At 41.4% G+C, this 9,060-nt stretch overlaps 3 protein-coding genes across 4 annotated transcripts; all 3 read left to right on the top strand.

Annotated features, from left to right (window-relative positions):
• Positions 1-793, top strand: LOC106450240 (CASP-like protein 5A1). The gene is made up of 3 exons (XM_013891889.3): positions 1-290; positions 367-499; positions 602-793. Exons 1-3 carry the CDS (start codon positions 70-72, stop codon positions 788-790), a joined length of 543 nt encoding a protein of 180 aa, XP_013747343.2. The 5' UTR covers positions 1-69; the 3' UTR covers positions 791-793.
• A 373-nt stretch (positions 794-1,166) lies between these two features.
• On the top strand, positions 1,167-1,914 carry LOC106447395 (60S ribosomal protein L12-2-like). Its single transcript, XM_048778553.1, has one exon. It carries the CDS (start codon positions 1,411-1,413, stop codon positions 1,909-1,911), a length of 501 nt encoding a protein of 166 aa, XP_048634510.1. The 5' UTR covers positions 1,167-1,410; the 3' UTR covers positions 1,912-1,914.
• Positions 1,915-3,634: 1,720 nt separating this feature from the next.
• On the top strand, positions 3,635-7,967 carry LOC106447396 (E3 ubiquitin-protein ligase MBR2-like). Of its 2 annotated transcripts, none has more exons than XM_048778551.1 (7): positions 3,635-4,584; positions 5,474-5,610; positions 5,940-6,671; positions 6,756-7,168; positions 7,315-7,413; positions 7,502-7,639; positions 7,712-7,967. In XM_048778551.1, coding segments are annotated over exons 1-7 (1,653 nt in total). In that variant the 5' UTR covers positions 3,635-4,582; the 3' UTR covers positions 7,844-7,967. The 2 variants fall into 2 exon arrangements, with proteins under 2 accessions (XP_048634508.1, XP_048634509.1); XM_048778552.1 differs by lacking the exon at positions 3,635-4,584 and adding an exon at positions 5,746-5,822 and having other exon boundaries at positions 5,425-5,610.
• Positions 7,968-9,060: the final 1,093 nt, after the last annotated feature.

Genomic DNA, 9,060 nt, shown 5'->3' with positions numbered 1-9,060 from the left:
AATTAGTTTAGCAAACTCAGTCGAGTTAGTTCCTCATTTGTGTGTGTTATCAAAGTGACTCACTTTCACATGATGAACGTGAGCCGACCGGCGGTTCGTCCGGTAATTGCTGTCCCCATGGGTCCTACTGGCGGAGCCAACGATAGACCGCCAGTGAGGATGAAAGATATTCAGGGAATGCCAGGAACCACCGGCGGCCTCATCCTCCGCCTCTCTCAGTTCGTCTCCTCTCTCATCTCCCTCTCCGTCATGTTCTCCACCCCCGACTTCCGCTCCTTCACCGCATTCTGGTAAAATCCAACTCTTAGACCTAAGGGTTATGGAAAAATATGAATCTGACAAAAACATATCTATAAACTGTGACAGTGGTTTGGTTTTTGCGGTTAGCTTGCAAAGCCTGTGGAGCTTGTCTCTTCTTATCATCGATGCTTATGCTCTTCTGGTGGGAAGAAGCCTTCGGAATCACTTGGTTGTTCGATGTTTCACAGTTGGAGATGGAGTAAGAACGAAACCAACTTCACTCTTTATTGTTTAAAGTTAGTTTCTAAGAAGGCAACAAAGTGACTGTTTTGTCTATTTTCATCTCAAACATTGTTGGCAGATCACATGCCTACTTACGTTTGCAGCTGCATCTGCGTCTGCTGGCATAACCGTACTCATCAACGATCTTGATAAATGTGATGGCAGCCACTGCACAAGGTTTCAGACCGCTACAGCAATGGCCTTCATCAGCTGGCTTGTTGTGTTTCCTTCCTTCTTTCTCAACTTCTGGTCCTTAGCCACCCACTAATTAAATAACACACATAAGATAACAGAAAGTTCCAAAAAGTAAATGTTTCCTAGTATATTGTAAAAACTATATGCTTCTGTTGTTGATCATATCGGTTAAACGAAGTCACGTCACTTTCACTATTTTAGTATAATAAGCCATGCGTTGCAAAAAAATCCATATTTTAGAAAAAAAATTTCGTTTCTAGAAAAATACATTTTTACGGTTTCAATGCATAAATTAATCGTAAACGATAAAAAAAACATAATTTTATTTATTAAAATTATATTGGTAACTAAAATATGATACGTTTCAAAATCTTAAAACATACTTCTTTCCGAAACTGAAGAAATATTTTATGCAATTCTTCTCACCAAGCAAGCAGACTACGAAAGTAAACCGGTTCTATCAAACCGGGGATTTATTATTTACTAAACCGTAATAGAACCGATCGTCTAAAATAAAGCCCATAAGATCATTCTCCCAAGGCCCATATACGTTTACGAGGGTAAATTCATCATTTCGTAAACCCTAGTGTCGACCTCAATAAAAGCCTTTGGAGCTCTTCTTCAACCGCCTCCTCGTCTCCGGGCTCCACTTAAAAAAAACTAATCAAACTCCGTTTAACCTCCGAGACAGCCATGCCGCCGAAGCTTGACCCGAGCCAGATCGTGGACGTCTACGTCCGCGTGACCGGCGGAGAAGTCGGAGCCGCGAGTTCCCTCGCTCCCAAGATCGGTCCCCTCGGTCTGGCTCCCAAAAAGATCGGAGAAGACATCGCCAAGGAGACGGCCAAGGAGTGGAAGGGGCTCCGCGTCACGGTGAAGCTGACGGTGCAGAATCGCCAGGCGAAAGTGACGGTGGTGCCTTCGGCGGCGGCGCTGGTGATCAAGGCGTTGAAGGAGCCGGAGAGGGACAGGAAGAAGGTGAAGAACATTAAGCACAACGGGAACATTTCGTTCGATGACGTGATTGAGATCGCGAGGATCATGAGGCCGAGGTCTATTGCGAAGGAGCTGAGCGGGACCGTGAGGGAGATTCTTGGGACTTGTGTGTCTGTTGGGTGTACTGTGGATGGGAAAGATCCCAAGGATATTCAGCAGGAGATTCAAGAGGGTGAGGTTGAGATTCCTGAGAATTAATTAATTTTTAAAAAAAAGGGAATTTGAGATTAAGTGTTTTGTTCGGTTATTTTCACTTTTGAGGTTTTAGCTTTTATGTTTCGGTTAAGAACAAGAACATGTCTGTTTTGGTTTGTTATAATGCCGCTTTTATTTTATCTTATGCTATGCTTTGCTACTTTCGTAATGCCACAATGTTATTGGGGTATTGTTTCGTCTGCCATGTCTAATGGACCTTTCTATAGTTGTTTTGAATAGAGAAATTACACTAGAAATGAAATGGTTGAACTTGACGTAGGAACCTCAAACCTGCGTTGGTTCAATTTGGTATTTGCAGCTTCTTTTGTATTAAATGGTATAATCACAACTAGATAATCTCGGCAATGCACACGGTTTATTGTTATTGATTCACCTCCACTTCCTTGTACTTCCATTGGTTTTAGAAAGAGAAAAAAGCAATGCAATGCTTGTGTGTTTCACTGCAACTTCATCTTCCAAATTGTCTTCAAATTAAGAGTGTCAAAATCTGAGAAATAACCATTTTAGGGGGATTGTGGACTATGTATCCATATTGTTCACTTTGGACTAAATCTAACGAATCAAACTTTATGCGTAATTAAGAGAAAATTTCACAGGACGTGCCAAGACAATGGAAAAATTAAATTTCTTAGAGCTTTCTACAAAGCAGATTTAAGGATTATATGCTCATAATCTGTTAGAGCACCTGCAATGGTGTTACTCAAGGGAGTCCTTAGAAAAAGTGTATTTTGATTTTTTAAATATTTTTTTTTTTTTTTAGATAAAAAAATAAAATAAATATCAACCAATCGCGGATCGGCACATATTATCGGGACCTGCAAATAGTGCAAGGATTCACTAAAGAAAAATCTTTATTTAGGAATTTGAAGGATTGAATCCTTAGTTTTTGGTGGAGTCTACCGATTATTTAATTATTTTTTTTCTAAAGACTTTCCCTTAAAGATTTTCATTGCGGGTGCTCTAGTTGCTGGTGACAAAAAAAGAGAAGGGATAGTTGCTGAACCAGTGTAGGCCCATATAAAGTCAAAATATAGGCCCATTAATTAGCGGGTGGTCTAAATTTTCCAGTAATGTACCCACCCAACCGCTTTTAAATTAAATTGTTTTGTTTTATCATTTTTCATTTGCTTTCTCTCTTAAATATCAACCGATCACAATCCTCAAGCTGAGTCATCTCTACGAATCCGTTCGTCGTCTCTTTGAATCCTCCGATCGTTCTCCTTTCTCCGTCGCCGCACGCTGCTAGCGGTACGTTTCTCTCTTCTCCGAGCATCGTTTGAGCTCTGAGGTTTTCGTGTAAATATATATGTGCTCAAATCGATTGCAGTTTCACCAATGATTTGTTTAAACGCTGTTACGACGGATCATCTGTTTTCGTTTCGCGTGATGATTGTTTGCTTCCGTCTGCTACATGAGTGACTTTTCGTGATTGGATTGTTTGAATCGTAGTTAGAGATTCGGATGCTGAGAAGAAGAGGAGACCAGATCGGTGATTAGTTCAGGCTACTTCAGCGACGGGGCTAAGCTATATATAGCTAGTTTGAGCAGTTTCCTATTTAGCATCAAACTAGCTAGGCTTTGTATCCTGCAGGTTTAGTGGCAACGATGGTTTCTCTCAGTCTTGAACTAGTAACGTCCATATAGTTTAAGGTCAGCAAATACGTTTCCTCTTTAGTAATATCGAAAAAATAAACCGGGGCGTCTAGCTCATAGAGGCTCACAGCTGTGAGTACCGCCACCTGGGTTCGATTCCTGGCCACTGGGGATTTCACATTCGGGCTGCAGCGACACAGATTAGTCCCTTAGGAAGCCTTTGGGGAAACTTTGTATAATCAAAAAAAAAAAAATCGAAAAAATATATTAGAAAATTTGAAAGTGTAGCAGAGAAAATGTATTATTCTAACACTTTTGTCAGCAGATGTTAGTGCCTTATGCTAAGCCTTTGTAATACATAGAATCGGTGGCTGCCGTTTTCCTTCTATTTTGGCAGATTGTTGGTTGATTGAGAAACCAACGTGAACTTGAAGTAAGATAAGTCAACCAACCTCTATTAGCGTGGTTAGTTTTTTACTCATTTACGTTTTATGGCTGATAACTATGTTTATGGTAGTCAAGGCTTTGTGAAGTTTGTCTGGTCCAGTTCTTCCACCACCTTCTTTTGATTCCACGTTCATAACTGAATGTGTTAATTAGTCAGTGATGCTTGAAGTGTGAATTAAGGTAGCCATGGGGGGGGGAGAAAACTTCAATATTTCTTGCGAAAAGACAACCATCCTATGAAGCATAAAGCAAATTGCTTAGAAGCATCCTTTCACACAACCCATTTCTGCTTACTAGCCCTTGGAGTAGATCTAGGTGTGCTTGGCCGGATGGCAGGTTTTGACTTAGTAAAAGCTTCAGAATAGTAGAATGTGGTGGTAAGCCTTTGCTGGCCAGCACTCTGTGGACTAAGCCCGTTATGATTCTGAACTTGAAGAGAAGAAATTACATTTGGTGTGTGGAAATGGTGAATCAGTTGATCAGGAAAGGATGATGGCTTTTTCACTTGTGTAGTTTAGTGTATTCTTGGTTGGGAGTTTAATTTGCCTGCAGGAGTATTGTTGGAGGGTTTTGGCTCAGAAAATTAAACTTATTTCCTGCTGTTGAATCATCCATGTAATTTTCTTGATATCTGTTCTGTATGTGTTGATAGAAGCTGAAATGGTCATATCAAATGTTATCTGTTCTGTATCTGTTCTTTCTTGCCTTATTCTCGGTGGACTGTTTCTGTAAAATTTATGAAGTTCTTAAACCTGAGTAAATGTCTTGTTTAAATGAACTTCTTATGCCAATGTACTAGATAACAATCTTGCTTGTTTTGTGTCTCTTATTTTCTTTTGGCTTACACAAAGAGAAAAATGTAGGTTTCTGTTTTATTTATTAACTCTTAATTGCAAGATACCCTTATGAGCTGATAGATATGTACTAGTTAAGGTTATTCCCATCTTAAGGCATCAGGAACTTTCCAGTCCAACTCTTCGAAAACTTGTTTTTATGATATCATGAGCTGAGCTCTGAGGGTATAGTATGTTAGATACGGGTGACAAAGGTAACTGAGACTAGATATTTCAACTATATTGATACTAGGTATTGAAACTATGGACTCTCTTCTGATAAAGAATCTCTATCAATATACCATTGTCAGTTTCCTTTATACCTGAAGTTGATGTCCGTCCTAATACTGTGTAGTCTTCTCTATGCATATTCTAAATCGTTTCTTACAGCTTGAGTATGCTCATGTGTGGGGTTGAAGAAACTTTGTTTTTTAACTTGGCGATGGTTAAGGTTCTTCAGTTGCAAAAATTGGAGTTTTGGTCTTGAAATGTGACTATAATGGGTGACTCGTTTTCAGCAACCATTTAGTACTTCTGAGCTAAAGCAAATGTTACTTTATATACCATTCTTGAATTGAAACTGAGATTGCTTGGTAATTAAGAACTATTTTTATGGACTTGCAAATGTTTTTCTGGATAAGTTCTGAATGTTGAGAGAACTTTCTGCGCAGGGTTAGCTGGACTCAAAGGTTGAAGCTTTGCGTATTCATGGGGCACAGACATTTTCCTGGTTCTTTCCAATTTTTCGATGATGAACAAGATCAAGGCTGGAACCATATGCACCCAGAGCACCCATATACGAGTCTAGGTAATTAGTTCTCCATTCCTATAGAGATCCTTATTCTGTGGTTGAAATCAATATTTTTACCACGTTCTTCATTGATAGATGTTATACTCAACCTGTGTAAGAGCTATTGCGTTGATGTTGCATGCGTATTTTTAGGTTGAGAAGTTTCTCCCTCATGGGTAGATTGGGTTTCAGTAGGGGCAGAAATGAATCTTGATAGGTGATACCCTCAGGTAGTGAAAATTAGGAAGCCACATTTTATAATCATCACATATATAATTCTACTTTTTCCTGTGCAATCGTGTCCGGAATTTCTGATTCGTATTATTGTTCGCTCTATGTTATCTCAGCAAGAACTGGGATCAGTGAGAGCAGATCGCATGTTAATCCAGCAGGAAACATGTTGAATGAAGGAATGCCATTTTCTTCGCACTGGAACTCTTCTACAGGACCAAATGCGTATACTGCTTCAGGTCATAGTGTAGAGAGGCTACACTACAATCCAGGGACTAGCGGCCCCTCCCATGTTCCTGTCATGAGTTCAGCAGCTGCAACTTTCTCTGCTCCACATGAACATTATGTGACATCTGCATCTTCTTCGTACTGCAACAGTCAGACATGGTCATTGGATAGCTATGTTGATCTACATATGGAAAATGTGAGAGGAGCACAGAAGCGGAAAACCCCATGCGATTCTTCCGTCTATGAAATGGGTAGTTCAAGCCATTACCACGGTGGCAGAACTTCCTCAGATATCCCTTTCTCCTCGGAGTTGGACATGGGAAAATCAACAACTCGTGATCATGGTCCTCATTACATGCCGTGGCTCATGAACCCAAGTTACAGAAGTAATAATCTCTCGATCAGGGGAGAGAGTTCTTCAAGGAATGTCCGGAGTCGTCCTACACTTGATTTAGAGACTAGTATAGATAGAAATATTTTTTCAAGAAGCTTGGACCTTGATTCTCATCCTACACATCACAATGTTGATCACTCTAGCTCAGGTCAGTTTCCTGGTCAAACATCTCACAGGAATAAGGACTGGAACTGGAACTTTCCTAGACACTCCCCAGTACCTAGAGGTATGCAAATTTCACTTTGGTCTCTCTTGAGATTCAAATTTTTACTGACTACGTTCTTTAACCACATGAATTCTCACCCTGCAGATTTAAATGGCTTTAGTCCAAAGACAAATAATTTTCTTCCCACGAGAAGTGTCGCCAACAGCACATCTGTTGATACCTCTTGGTATCACCAAGGGCTAATCGGAAACAGAAACTCTACAGTTTCCCACGGTTTTCCTGGAACTTCAACACAATCTGCAACTAGCTCCCGCTTCTCTCATAGGTCAACACCCACCTATAGATCTTCTTCAAACGGTTTGCGATTGGAACATTCAGCATCTTCTTCTGGAGATAGGTCTCCTTTTGTCACTGAGACATATCCTTCTAGGCATCTGAGGCCACCACCACACATCTCATGGCGTAGCAGTGATCGCCCAGGGAGACGCAGGAGTTCCTATGAGAGGTTTCAGCCTCCTTTCGATGAAGTTGCTCTCCATGAACCATTTTCATCTCAGGTGTAGTAATTTTTTTCCCTACCAAACTTGCCAATAAACTGATGGGACCAACACTTCAGAAACTTGCCTACATAGACTCTCATGTTTCTTATTCTGCTGCAGACTGAACTTTCTTCTATTATTTTGTTGTGGATGTACAAAAACAGGGATTTATGGCTGTAGATCACCAACAGCACTATGGATCCAGGAATATGCATGATCACCACAGAGACTTGAGGCTCGACATCGATGACATGACCTACGAGGTTAATTACAGAACTCTTGGTTTTTCTAAGCCCCAGACACCCAAATGTCTCGCAACTGATGTATCTTGAAATGGTTGACACTATCCAGGACCTTCTTGATCTTGTTGAAAGGATTGGGAGTGTGAACACTGGTCTATCCAATGGCGCAATCGCCAGTTGCTTGTTAGAGACGATATTCTACCCGTTGTATCAAACGGATGAGGAAAGAAAATGTGCAATCTGCCTGGTAAGATTCGCATGTCTCAAAGATTTAAATGTGCCAAGAGTCTAATGGTGGTGTGGTAACGGTAACATTTAGGAGGAATACAAGGAAGGAGAAGAGTTGGGGGAACTTAAAGGGTGTGGTCATGACTACCATGGAGGGTGCATAAAGAAATGGCTGTCTTTGAAGAACTCTTGCCCTATCTGCAAATCACCTGCTTTTACCTGATGCTTCTAAGAACCCATATGATAGATAAACTATACATATATAATTCTTTTTTTTTTTGTAACACCATATTTCATTCAAATAGTAACTTAAACTCCAATGTTTATGGGAGCCATTACACATGCTTCATTCCAGAGGGCTTGCTTTGCCAAAGCATCAGCCTCTCCATTTCTATTTCGTTGAATCCAAGAAAAAGAGATAGAATCGAAAGCTAAAGAAAGACAACCTATGTCAGCCACGATGCCATAGATTTCTGTTACTTGTTGCCCTGTATCGTAATTGTCGGATGTCTTTCTCAATACAGAATTGCAGTGCTTCCCGTAGCGCCAGACCTTCTGCTACTAGAGGAGAGTTGACGTAGTGGCAGTGTGCTAGGATCGAGACCTTCTCTGTTCCTTCTCCCACAATCCAGCCGAGTCCCGCTAGTTGAAGATCTTCTCTTTAAGCTGCGTCTGTTTGAAGCAGCGTTGAGTTTGGTAGTCTGTTTGGGGCTGAGCTGCTCTGTGTTGGTGGTTTAGTGGGTGATTCGGGTATTTGGGCACAGAGCCATTCCCGTGCTGCTGCCGTCGCTTTTGTGATAATCAGTTCCGCTGGTGTTTCTTTGTTGTTGAAGACGTAGTCGTTCCTTGCCAGCCAAAGATGCCATAATATCCAGGGGGCGAGTGGTCCTGCGGTAATGCCGGAGGGAGGGAGACACACCAACCTGCAAAGATCATTCCAACAACCAGGCAAATCTACTAGTCCTCTAGTGTTCACTCCATTTGAGAAAGGTGCCAACTTCCACACTTTTTGTGCTAATCCACAGTGAAGGAATAGATGAGTAATAGATTCAGGGCTGTTGCATCTCTTGCAGTTGATGGTGGAGGTGATGTTCCGGACAGCCAAACCTTCGCCCACTGGTAGTGCTCCTCGGAAAATCTTCCATAGGAACAGTTTGATCTTGGGGGCAGTGTGGATTTTCCATATTCCAGCATTCCAGTCGAAAGTGTCCACCTCCTGATTTATTTCCAGTAGCTCTGCCTTCTCCATAGCTGCTTTGTATCCCGTCTTTGTTGTGTAATCGCCTGATCGGGTCCCCAGCCAAATAAGCTTATCAGGTGCTCCTGTTCGACTGGGTTTCAGGCTCAGGATTCTGCTCTCTTCGTGGGGGACAATACGTCGAATCGCCTCTCTGTTCCAGTCTGAACCGTCGGGTAGAAGGAGGCAAGCTACGGTGAGGT

The sequence above is a fragment of the Brassica napus genome, chromosome A4, assembly GCF_020379485.1.
Source record: "Brassica napus cultivar Da-Ae chromosome A4, Da-Ae, whole genome shotgun sequence".
NCBI classification, from domain to species: domain Eukaryota; kingdom Viridiplantae; phylum Streptophyta; class Magnoliopsida; order Brassicales; family Brassicaceae; genus Brassica; species Brassica napus.
This window is presented reverse-complemented; position numbering and strand designations above follow the sequence as displayed.

Bases quoted from the DNA above. Each gene is read 5' to 3' on its own strand.
- LOC106450240 (XM_013891889.3), top strand. From the start codon at position 70: ATGATGAACGTGAGCCGACCGGCGGTTCGTCCGGTAATTGCTGTCCCC. The intron at 291-366 runs GTAAAATCCAAC...AAACTGTGACAG, and splicing joins CGCTCCTTCACCGCATTCTG to TGGTTTGGTTTTTGCGGTTA. The intron at 500-601 runs GTAAGAACGAAA...CATTGTTGGCAG, and splicing joins GTTTCACAGTTGGAGATGGA to ATCACATGCCTACTTACGTT.
- LOC106447395 (XM_048778553.1), top strand. From the start codon at position 1,411: ATGCCGCCGAAGCTTGACCCGAGCCAGATCGTGGACGTCTACGTCCGC.
- LOC106447396 (XM_048778551.1), top strand. The intron at 7,414-7,501 runs GTTAATTACAGA...GACACTATCCAG, and splicing joins TCGATGACATGACCTACGAG to GACCTTCTTGATCTTGTTGA. The intron at 7,640-7,711 runs GTAAGATTCGCA...GGTAACATTTAG, and splicing joins GAAAATGTGCAATCTGCCTG to GAGGAATACAAGGAAGGAGA.